The sequence below is a fragment of the Glandiceps talaboti genome, chromosome 5 (genome assembly GCF_964340395.1).
Source record: "Glandiceps talaboti chromosome 5, keGlaTala1.1, whole genome shotgun sequence".
NCBI classification, from domain to species: domain Eukaryota; kingdom Metazoa; phylum Hemichordata; class Enteropneusta; family Spengelidae; genus Glandiceps; species Glandiceps talaboti.
The window spans coordinates 6,739,209-6,752,563 of NC_135553.1; the positions used below are offsets into that span (position 1 = coordinate 6,739,209).

Here is a 13,355-nt window from a genome sequence, read left to right on the forward strand (position 1 = left end):
TTATACAAAATGAATGGTAAATAAGATATATTCCTTGTATACATTATAAATAGACAACAATAACCTGAGGTTTATACTTACACAAAGTAACCACATATTGACCTTGACCTCTCACAATGATATTCCTTAGAGAACTATATTAACACTCCTCAAAGTTCAAACCCACTTTTGGTTAATGTGGATACAAGCTAAATTTGTCATGAGATTTTTCTTGTATATAATTTCGGGGGGTGGGGGAGGGGGGTGGGTGGTTATAAGATTTCGTCCAACAGATTTAGACGTATAGTTGTAAAGTGCAGCTTTCCAGGGGGATAAATGATATATTTGATTTTTTAAATTCTGTATTGTGACAGTGTTGTATATGGGTGTGTACACAACCACAAAACATCTGAAGTCTAGAAAGAGAAATAATGCAAAAGAACAATTTTGTTTGAATGTAGATTTTCAACGTTGTTGTTTTGGCACAGTAATTACCACAGGCCAAATTTAAAAAAAGGCGTGTTTCCGATAACTCGACTACTCCTAGCTTAAGCCGCCAACCCTAAACTTTTTTGGTATGCAAAAAGGTAAAATGGTAACAATTTACATGTACTTCTATTTCTGTATACACCTTCATACCTTTGCCTCATCTGTGGTCACTCTTTTTTTAAAAAACTGTATTCCAGAGAGAAACCAGGTCTTTTTAGACTATGTTTACAGTACAGTCTGCATGTTGCGTTCGTCTTTAACTTATCAATGTCTTAATTTAGTTCTTTTATACCCCATCAAACTATCACAGAAGTATTGTTACCGACAAGTATCTTATCTTGGCGTCAAAGTAATTTTTCAAAATATAAAGAAAAATAGAATAAAAATCAAACCTTTCTACCCTGTTTTCGGAAGTAATGTTATTGGAAACAAACATTTTTTTTTTATTTTGCCGTAGCAGACAGCTTTGTTGTATATAACGCTTGAATAATGTATAAGTTTAAGCAAAGCCTTGGTACATAGAATTAGTATCCTGCATGGATTTCCAGACGCAGGCAACACAACAATCGTTTTTTGTCATCTGATATGCAATGATTATTTCACCATACATCTTCTTTTTTAAGAGAGATAAACATAGAGACAAACGTATCAAATTATCAAAATTACAATGTGAATTTCAAAGGGATTAATTTTGTTGTATATAAGATTTTTTTGTGTTTGAAGTATGACATTAAAAGTCATTAAATTTTAAACTAAAACATGTTATACAAAACTGATAGTGAATTCCTCAAGATAGTGATGTATATTTCCACACCATTTAACAAAGCAATTTAATTATCACAAAAAGTGTCTGACCTCAAGCAAACAAGAGTCGCTTTTTCTTTCTGATAGACTGATTGGTATAAGTGCTAATGAAAATTTGTTTGTGTAAATTTGTATGTATTGCAGTCTCATCTTTAAATGATAAATTTATGGCTAATTCGGTATACATACACACTGTAATCTGCCTGTCTGGCAGATTGTATGGGGTCAGGAACAGACACAGCTCATTTTGTGGATAGGGGTGCCAGGGTCCTATTGAGAGGGGCACAGGTAATGAAGCATGTTACAGAAGGAATGTGTTGTAATATTTCATCCATGGTAGTGTGCATAATATTCAATGTACCAATATAGGGGTCATACAGTGTAGCTACTTGTAATGGTTTAACTTTCATTTCCAGGTCAGCTCAACAACTGTGCAGTGATAATAACTGAACACAGTACTGGTATATACCAGTGGCAGAAACTTGTATCTACCTTCATTTGCATACCAAGGATATACGAACACATAAGTGATGGCGTTCACATAAACTGTACTTTCAGATCAACACCATGCTAAGATTTCTTTATTTGGAATATTTTCATTGATTTATTGCATTTTGTTGTTCTTGCAGAATCTTAATGATTGTCTGACTAAGTATCAAGAGATTACTGCAGCTTACAAAAACTTAATTTCAGGTGAGTAGATATTTCATGACCTTGTGTTATTGTGTCTGCTACCTCAAAATGAATGTAGCGGGTAATGACCTTTGTCTGTTATGTGTCCCTTCACGGGAGATCGAGTGGCAAATCTGTTGGGGTGTATGTGTGTGCGTGTGTGCGTGTGCGTGTGCATGTTCATGTGCGTGTACTGTATGTGTGTGTATGTGTACGTGTGTGCGTGCATGCATTTGTATATATATATATCATAATTCATATATGATATCGCATCGTAATGGTATTGTATCGTATGGGAGAGATGGGAATGGAAAATTGTATGTAGGAGTGTACATGCATATATGTGTTTGTCTGTTGGTTATTTATATAAATGTGTGCATATTTATAAATTACATTTGGTCTTTGATGTATATTATATTTGTGTGTGTCTGTGTTTTGTAGCTAGGTTGATGCCTATCACTGTGCATGGGCACAGTCTTATCATGTAATTTGTAAATCATATTTAGTATCTGTAGAGGACCAACATTTTCAGTATAAAGTGTTATAGATTTGTTGGTCTTTCGATGTGTTTCATTTTATTGGTTAGTCTGCTTCTTTCTATGACATGCAACTTATTTTTGAAAAATCAGCAAGTCTAAAAAGGAGTAGGAGTTAGTTCGAACACCGTAATCTTGTAAGAAACAGAAGAAACAAAGACATTGATTCTTACCAAATCATCTTCATTTTGCTTAGTTTCTTAGAAATCTAAGAATTCAGTCATATAAATATATGTTTCAATGTATGTTCAGAATAAATTTATGTTTTGTACATAAGTCCTGTTTCTTGATATATAACATTACATATTGTTTAAATGATGAGAAAACTTTGGCCAATTTGATAAAAGTACAGGTGATCACTTTGTTGAGAAAACTTTGGTTGATTTCATATCATTTGATGATACAGGTGATCATTTTCTTTACAATTCGTACAAATAAATTGATTACTGTGAAATAGTTTTAGGTATTTATTCCTTCATTATCATCATCATAAAGGTTGATTTCATATCATTTGATGATATAGGTGATCATTTTCTTTACAATTCGTACAAATAAATTGATTACTGTGAAATAGTTTTAGGTGTTAATTCCTTCATTATCATCATAAATGAATTGTCACTTCTAAGGTGTTTGCTAATTTAGTCACATCAGCATAGGTTTTCTCATTCCAAACATGAACTTGTGTATCCGTAAATACGTTCAGCAGGTCAGTAAAACATAGCAATAATTAGTTCTTGTATCAGCCATGGGTTCTAATTACTTCTGAGTAACATTTCACCTGTTCAGGTTGACAGGACTTGTCTTCTTGTTAAGCCATGGAATAAACGTTGAACGTCTCGTGCCTAATCTCATTATTAGATTAATCACGTGACAAATTTGACGCTTATTGCAATTTGTTGCTCTCCTCAGAACAAAATGATAATGATTACTTTTCACCACAGACTAACAAAAACGTACAGTATGTTTTCCAAAGTATTTAACTCATAAGTCAATGGAATAATAACTGCTTTGCTGTGATTTTATGTGTCAGTGAAAATGCTTCAAAAATACTGGAAGGAGTATTAATAAGCTGTTATTTCTACAAAACAGAGACTAAGTCGAAGTGAAGATAGAGAAAATAAATTAAAAGAAAAAAATGATAGATTCTGAATTATTTGAATTGATGTTTTTCTATCGATAACTTTGGAATTGAAATTATGGCTGTGTGTAATTTGTTTGCTGATTAAACACAGGAGACTGTAACCCTCTAGTAACCCTCACAAAATGCATTTTATGTAAACCATTAATCAAGGGGGTGAGTAGCACATAATATTACCTGGTTTAGTCATTTATACCTTACACACATATACAAATCAATACTAGAGAATTGACGTCAATTTGTTTTAGGAGTCTAAACCTTTGTGTTGCTTCCAATGACACCCAGTTTGTTAGCTAATGTATTGATATGTGATATATAATATGTCTGTGTCTTACTCAATATTTATCTTCTCTCGTGTTTATTACTTTTCTAACCTTTCTCAGTCACAGCGGAACCACTCATTCTGTGTATTTGGTCATACGGGTTTCAAGTGAAATCATTTCTAAATTTCTATTGAATAATTTATGGATATAAAAAGCTGTTATGATTAATTGAAAGATGGATATGTCTCTTGGTAAACGTGGATGTGGACACTAGATATGCAGTTGTGAAGTGGGCATGTACTGGTGTGTGTGTACATGTATGTGTTTGTGTGTTTATGTGTGTATATGTGTATGTATGTATATGTACATGTACATGCTTGTGTGCTTATTTATCTATGCATTTATGTTTTGTGCACATACTGCATTTCCATGTTTAGGTACATCTATGTATGCCATATGTAAATTATGTAAATGCATACATGCTTGTATGGTACACACATACAAACATAAGCCCCTTTCCTTCCACTGCTCCCCCCCCCCACACACACACACACATACACACACCAGACACATACATATAAACACAAAAACATTGCCAATAGCATGGAAGTAGAGGCCCCTCCATCCCTACCCCCACTCACACATACAGACACCAGACACATACATTAAAACTCAAGTGTGCCAATCTGATTTCACGAAAACATTGCCAATAGTATGCAACTAGAGGATTCTAGAAGTATCTGAAGAAGTGTTGTAGGATTCTAGAAGTATCTGAAGAAGTGTTGTAGCAGGTATAAAAAGCTGTGTCCATTCTATGTGAGAGTCATATGCTACACTGAATCCCATGGGGGTTGAAAAAAAGTATTAAATAAATTATTGTATTAAATAAATTGTACAACTGAGGGTTGATCATTTTGTCTCCAAATTTATGTCTCATTCTGTTAAGACTTGTCAGGACTTTAGCAACAAATTTTATAGCATCAAGATTATGATCAGTGCTTAATAGAAAATAAAGAACATTAAGATGAAATATATGTTATGGCAGGTTATTGAGGTTGTCAGAGAAAATGAATGATATGTATTCTAAATAGTTGATGTGATCTGAATTCTAAGAATAGATATATATATGGGCACTCAGGCAATTATCACTCATATAAAATGGCTATTTATGTTCAAATTAGATAGGCATTGGGAGACAGTAAATTTCTATATGATTCATATCAGGAGTTGATAACATTAGGTTAGTCCTGAGTCTAACTATGGCTTCAAAAATTTTTCACAGTCACATAACATCCAAATATAGTACAGGACACTGTTTGTTTACATCATTTGGGGTTTACTACTCATTTGCATGAACAACTTTTGGTTTATGATTTCTTAATGAGCTAGATGGAGTGAAGAGAAAGATCTTATGATTCAAAGTCACAGATAGCATCTACACGTGTAGACTAACATTATGCATAGGGCTGCTAGCTATAACAAATGCATTAGAGGAAATTAAGGGGCACAAGCTGAGTTCATTTGTTTTTGTGATGTACTTTTTTTGGCATCTTAACCATCACTTGCAATTAACTGATATAACTTAATATAAATGATCTGATGATGCAATTTATTATACATTTCAAAAAATGTACAGGAAATCCCTACTATGCAATCAAAAGTTTTAACAATACCAGAACACAAATTATAATGTTATGATAGCTCTTTTATGATTTGTTTTCTAGAATTGTATTTGAATTTGTTTACAGATCTTTCATACTGATTCTAGTATCCTACCATCTGTCATGCAACCATTAGCATATCTTGTGTCTTTAGTTAAGTAGGTGCAGAAACTAATAGGATACACCTTTGTTATTATTTGCTCTTCTTTTAAACAGAGTTACCCAAACAAAAGGTACATGTCATATTGTACAATAGTTTTGTTACCGCATACATTTCCTCCTTTATACCACTCTCAAAAAAATCCCTAAATATTGTACCCCTCTCACTGTGAAAATTTAAAAAAAGAAGTCAAAATGGGAGAACATGTAGGAAGCCATTTAGAGACTCAAATAACATTCATTTAATTGTCAACAAGATTACCTTCCATTTAGTGACCCAACTTCAGGAAACTTATTGAATGAAAACCATACAGACCACTAAATTCTTTCTGAATAATATTGTTCTGTTGAATTTTGTTTTTGTATCTAAACAAAAAAGACTTTTCACATCAAATTTGAACAGATTTTATTTGCAGCATAAATAAATTGTGTTTCGATACATTCAAATTATACTAGCCCCAACAGTCCAGAAATTTGTGGTGTTCATCCACATCACCAGGATGGTGCTGATACCACTTCATTTTAATTTTAGTATGACTGACTATGTTTGTCTATCAGTCCTATACTGTATTACTCATCCAACTGCTGTTTTTTATTTTCATTTTTTGGCAAATTCCTAGAGCTGGTCACTTTTGACTTTGTATTTATGTTTTTGTGAAAAGGATACAGAAATATTTTATTTGATCCTGTAAAGTTACGTAGCATCGGGAATATGGTTACAACAGGATATGAAGGAAAAGCAAAACAAGTCTTAAAATCTGTAATTTAAAAAAAAAAGGCTACAGATCATATCATTTTCTGGAAGCAAATCCCAAATCCAAAATTGAGTATTTGTTGCACTGTTGATGCGCATTCTGCATAAACACATCATTGCTAGTAATATTTAACCAGTTTATGTGCAGGTAGTATATTTTGTTGTTATAATTAATTTCATATCATTTGGTACAGTATTGAAGAGATCTCTCAGTTGGGCCATCTGTTATTTACCTATTTGTGCATCTTTAATCATATTCATTGCATCTGGTATTGATTTCCACCCCATTCCCCGATGGAATCAATCCCACAATGCCACTGTGATGTAGAAAAGGGTCACTGCGGGGTCAGAGAGCAATGAGCTGACGATTATGAATATTAATGAGGTTCAAAAAGTCTGCCATGTTGCCCGTATCACGTAGTAGAATTTAAGCAAATAACGACTTCGGTCTTCCACAAACCAGCATCAATTACATTACAAATGTCATTTACATCGGATAGGTGAGTGTTTTACAGCTGTTGTTAAGTATTTGCGACGATTTTGAGGTAGCGAAGGTGTGGAAATAAGCAGGATATCTCGCTTGATTTCTGTGTGTGTGTGACCTAAATAATATAAGTATGGTGCTGGATCTATGGCCGTTAAAACTGGGTGTTGTGTTATGTCGTCTGAACTTGTTGCCATTGTAAGGCATTCTGATTTTTCAGATTTTGTCACAGTTTCCAGTGTTCAAGTCTTTGACCGTGCAATTTTTGAAAGAGTACCGATAGCAAAGATGTTCTGATGTCTTGTTCTAGTGCATACGCCATGATGCGGTACATGTTGTACGTACGCAGTAAACATGTTAATTCGTGTTACCGGTCTCATTAATCGTCGCCTTCAGGTATTTCCGAATGTATTCTCTGATGTTCAGATTGAAACGTATATTTCAGACCGGTAAATTCGCATGTTTGGCTCAAATAGCGAATCAGAGAACCAATTTCGTTTAATGTTGCAGTTGTATGGTTTCGCACACAAGTGAAATTGGAAAGCTAATTGTGAAACCACGTCATAGTAAATGAATAAATAAACCTGTCGTCACATATCAAGTACAACATTTTCAAAGTTGTGTATTTCAATGTGTTTTATTATTCATAACTTTTAGGATTTCAAAAACAAGAATGTCAAGTTTCGTGTTGTCAAAGATTATGGACTCGAATTTCCAAATATTTGATAATTGATAATTTGAATTTGAATTTGATAAGATTGTGATAAGGAAATGGTGTCAACATGGTAAAGGAGAAATTTTCTTTCTCTATTCCTCCCACTTTTGATGTTTCTTGTTTGAGCTTACTTAGCAATGAAGGGGCTAAGTCTAATTTGGTGGATCATATGTGGAAAAAAAGGAGATGACAAGTTGACAAGTCACTGTCAGATATAAGTTAACAATGACAAAACAGTATGTAGATATATGTACATATAATTTAGATGAATTATCTATTGTAGTCTTTTTCAATGGTATAATGTCAGTGTCAAAAATGTAATTGCAAGTGCCAGGTTTACTGTCATGGACTTAAAAATGTTGTATGGGAGGGATTACTGTTGTCTGCCATAGACAGAATGTCGGCAGTTTTGTGTTACTGTCACAGAATGACTGTTGAAGGTTTGTATCCGTCACAGTTTTGTGTTACTGCCACAGAATGACAGTATCTGTCAGTTTTGTACTGCCACAGAATGACAGTCTCACAGTTTGATGTTTCTATCACAATTGGGTACGTCACAGACCAACATATAGTGGCCATCACAGAGTGTCAGTTTTGTGTTATTGTCAGACTGACACACATATTGTGTATGTCCAAGACAATGTCACAATTTTGTGTTAAGTTACAGACTGACACACACACACACTACTAGTAACAGATTTTCAGTTTTGTGTTACCATCACAGAACAAGTGTCATCATATGGCACTGTCAATAACATTGGGATGTGTTTACAAAAAACATGCTAGTGTCAGTCTTAGAGTTGTGTAGCTTATAGTAGATAATCCTGTCATCTTCAGCTGTTGAAAACAGACTGAAAGTAATGATGTAGTAGGAAAGCTGTCTCAAAAACCACTCTTGTTTGAAATGTTGGCCAAGGTGCATGATGGCTAAAAAAGATATTACTTTGATTATTTTCTGTAAAAGATGGCAGATGGTAAAATCAGTTACACAGACATTATAATATAATTTTCGGTAACTTGGACAATTTTTCCATGCAGTCTGGACAAAGATCACCTCAAATTCCTTCAATTGTGTTTTTGATATCGTACATCACCAATTTGGCAAATTTTACTCAAAATAATCCTAAAATGACCAAATCAAAGGACCCCACCTTTCCGTAAGCACATCTCTGCTTTCTTGCCATCTGTTGTCCCCTGTACACAATTCTTCAGGATAAGTGCTGTGTAAGATCACAGTTGGTATGTCGTGATTATGGTGCCCTATTTTACTTGTAGGTACCTGAAATTATACCCCACAGCATTAGTGCGTAGATGTTTTTACAGGAGTATGCTAATACGAGTAACAGTTCACATGGTTAGCCTGGTCATTAGATACATACATTTGTCATGTGCATGAGAATAACACTTACATCTTAGTAATAACCATATTTGATTTATTACTGGATGATAAATGATATATGCTTCACACATTTCACCTTCAATATATATTTTACAGATGTAGTGTTCTTACAAGCTTGACTTGTGTCATTTTGTCATTGAATTGTCAATTTTGATAATCTTATGAGTGTGGTGGGTCAGTGTTTTATTGCAATTTGCCAATAAATCTTACCAGTAGCAGTATGTTTGTCATATTTTATCATTATGCACAAATGCAGTCATGTGCACATGATAATTCGCACATTTTTCATAAGAAGTTATAGATGTAACAATGACATGCGACAATTTTCTTTCATTTCATGAATGATACTAAGGCATATTGTGAAGGAGGCAGTCTGTAATGTGGATGGGTTGAGCTTTCTGTCTTGTCCATAATGCAAATCCATCTTTTTTAATTGTGTAGTATTTGACAGTTATAGCTATGTACTTGTGTTACAATATTTTCATAAGGCAAAACATTTAAACCATTAGCAGAAAAATGTAAAATCCAAAAATAAAAATAATTTATTATGTTTTTAGACAAAAGGGATGTGACTTGTTATGTAATCCATGACCTTCAGTATGAATGGCTAGGTGATCAGGAACTTCTTAGATACCACAAGTCCATGATATAGATGTCATGTACAAAATGGATGTATAGATTACATAAACTAAGTGTTAGTCCTTGCTGGCCTTGTTATTATGATATTTACTAAGTAACAGTGTACAGTGTAGGCATAGTGACATATGTATCGAATTTACTGTCCATAGTAGGAAAGTACCGACTAATCAATAACTCTATAACAGTACCACCAAAGGTAATCAATAATTGTGTACATAAACAGTCGGGTCGGTTAAAAGGATTGAATTTTGCTCTGACATGTCTCTCCAGACAGATTGATAGTGACTGTAACTCAACCCATTTTTCACTTACATTTGCTGTGTATGAACATTTGTGATGGACGAGTGTCACAGAAAGAAATCTTACTTTTGTCCATTACTGTGGAAACTCAGTCACATTGTCACTGTTAACAGTTTAGTTATCATTGGTTGTTATATCATACAATTATTAAACTTGATTAATTCTTTCCAGGCAATTGGTTTTAGTAATATCCATGAAAATATGAGTCAAAAATATTTATACATAAATGATAACAGAAACATGCTGTATGATATTGATTTCCTATCTGAATGTTTGCTTCTGTTGAGTATCCATATAGTATATACCCTTTGCCATGTCTTGCCATGGAACAAACAATCTGAAATCTATATCAAAGTGATGTCAATACATGAAAAAATCTTTAAAGCAGTTAACTGACACTGAATTGTCGTCCAACATGTTTTGATGTAAGTTTATATAATGTTGGCTTTCAGTTTCTATGCAATGTATTTTCATCGAAATATTCTGAATATTTGATTACGTATGGTTGTTTTGTTGATTAACATATAATATATCCTAGAAAGATTTCTTTGATTTAGTGTAGCAGGTGAACAAAGTTCTTTTCAATTATAAATTTCTTTGCACTGTTCTCCATAGTTTTACAGGTCAAGGTTGGACAACTCCCTCTAAATGCAAAGTATTTACTATGGTTTTAGAACCTTTGTTGTGATAGAAGAAGAAATCTGGTCAAATTGTTATCAAGATTAACCTTTAGTAAAGGTAGTGAAGCCCTGAGTAACATTCAGTGTATGACACATAGTTGCCTAGCTGCTATTCTGAACAAAACAGAGCTTCTAAGTTCTAGCCAAGTGTTGCTTATCTGCTATGGTATAATACAGTGATCTGTACCTAACCCTAGTCTTAGAGGACGGCCAATGTTTAAAGCCTGGGGAGTCTCGCTATAGTTTGATTTTAACTTCCTATTGAATGCCTGCAACAGTCAGACATATCCTGATAATTGGATAGTTGGTTACCTGAGAACATTGAGCAAAACGTGTTTTGTACATAGAGGTTGTAGGCTGAGATGGTACCTATTCAGATATGTGAACTCGTGTCACCATCAGAACTCATCACAATAGCTGTGTTTCCATGGTTACAGCTTCACATATATCAATTTATCAAGGAATTCATCATGGTTAATGGATGTTTTTAATTTGAATCTTCTGTACAGAGAAGCCTCTTTGAGTAGTAGGGTACTGCAGTGGTATTTTTCATATATTATGTCTTCCATCAACAATACAGTCGGTCACTTGTAAATTACTGAGACCTCTAAGTCAGTGTTTATGTTATAAGGGTAGTAATTATGTAAAATCTACCGGTAATTTTACCAAACTCCCCACCAATATTTGTTTCAGCGTACAGGAAACTATACTAATTTTACCAGATTTCCCCCTTTCTGTTATCAGGGTTAGATGTTGATAATGATATTTCAGAAGAAATCGTTTTAGTTTGTTGATAATGGAACCCCGTCCTATTGCCATGCAACACTCGTAAATGGCCAAGGTGACATCAAAGACTACGTGTTATTTTGATATCAAGTACATTGTACAAGGTTGACCTGATTCAATCATGGCCTTAACAATACCATAGTGATTGAAATTCTGTAATGAGAAACATGTAGGCGTTACCCTTGGAGTTGTGCTCCTAGTTAGGGAAATAATTGCCAGAAAGAAAATGGTGTCTTTTGAGAATTGTATATAGTGATGTCGGCAAGAAGGAAGGGCTTAGTACTAAATAGCAGATTCAGGAATATTCCTGTAAATCAGTACAGATACACTTTGTGTACAAGTCTTGATATTTTAAACTTCACAAATGAGTTGTACCACCTGATGAAATGTACTCGTGCATTCCAATGAATTATGGTTGTTTGTAATGCAAATAACTCCAGTGATCCCACATTTGATTAACATTTATCAAAGACATTTTGAAAATTAAGATATCTTCAAAATGTTTGATGTCACATAAATTGACGGATTATCAGACTGCTGTACTATATAGAATAGTTTCACCCACCACTGGCACCAGACAAATTTTATATGTAAATGTTATAGTGTAAAATAAATAAAGATATAAAATGATAACAGTGTAAGGAAAATAGATGAGTGAAAGATATTTTATATTTTTGTTGACTGTTAAGATAAATTCTATGCTATGGGTTACTGACAATTTGTCTTGATATTTGATAGGCCATCTTAATTTGCATTAGAATATATGAGTCTGTCCAGAGGTTGTTTCCAAAGGTTGTAAATAATGATTTTGAAAGTTTAAAGTACATTTGATGTGAATCCTGACATCAGTAGCTGAAAATGATGACATTTGTCAGTTTCTATCACCTACCACCATCATTGACGTTCTTAGATACTCACAAAGCTTATGGATTATTCATTAGCTGGGGGCCCCAGGTAGGGCACATCAACATTTTTACTTCAAATAAACCTGAATGCCAACAATTTCTGGTGAGTTTGTGGGAATTAATACCAAGGAAACACATTTATAGAAATCTTTTGGCACTTTATCATGTGTAGGTTTACTTTTTTTAGTCTTTTATACCCAAAAAGACATATGTTTATAAAATGTCAAATGTAAACAGTGTATCCAGGTCAGAGTAAAAAACAGACTAGACTGAATACCCTCTGAAAGACCTCCTATATATGTAGACTTGCATATTAGGGCATTTTCAACATTCTAATTCACTGATTTTTATGCTACCATGGATACCAAATATTAACAGAAACTTGTGCATCATTTTGCAGGTAATTATTTATCGATCTACCTTCAAATTACACAGATACTGTGTATATGTAAATGTAAATGTCAGAGAATTTACCGAACTGTTCAACTGAGACAGGAGGGAAATAGATATTTGCCAATGTTGAATTATCGTGTGCACACCATATACGTAGATACCTACTTCAAAATAATAACTGTCATTTATGTTTGAAAAATTCATTCTGTATTTATAACTACTTCAGAGTAAAATGATGTTCTTCTGTATCTGTATAAATAAATAAAGAAGGTGTGTTAATATGGTAACAGAAAACATTCAGTTATAAAAACTGTTTATCATGTTAAGGACACGCAAGTATGAAAATGACAAATTTTCCAAATTCTTCATTGCTAATTTTCAGTCAGTCTGATACTTGTAATAAAGTATTTTGTGTTACTGGGTTTACTTCCACTGACAAAGTTATTATAGTTAATGCACATATTGAATATTCATGATATTTGATAACAGACCATGACAAGGTTATTATGATTTCGCCTCTATTACACGCAACATCTACTGTCTCGTAGAAATTTAATTTACTGCATATAGAAAGCGAAATAAAAAAGTCATATTTTTGG

The 13,355-nt window shown here is 33.6% G+C and overlaps 1 protein-coding gene across 6 annotated transcripts in view; it reads left to right on the forward strand.

Annotated features, from left to right (window-relative positions):
- LOC144435984 (uncharacterized) overlaps positions 1–13,355 on the forward strand; it is an 83,678-nt gene that overhangs the window by 44,833 nt on the left and 25,490 nt on the right. For 5 of the 6 annotated variants that reach the window (XM_078124633.1, XM_078124635.1, XM_078124634.1 and 2 more), the window contains one exon: positions 1,902–1,965. In XM_078124633.1, the coding sequence (XP_077980759.1) occupies positions 1,902–1,965 (64 nt within the window). Of the gene's footprint in view, positions 1–1,901; positions 1,966–6,885; positions 6,956–13,355 lie in introns of those variants that run through there. The other variant, XM_078124640.1, reaches the window with a different exon arrangement.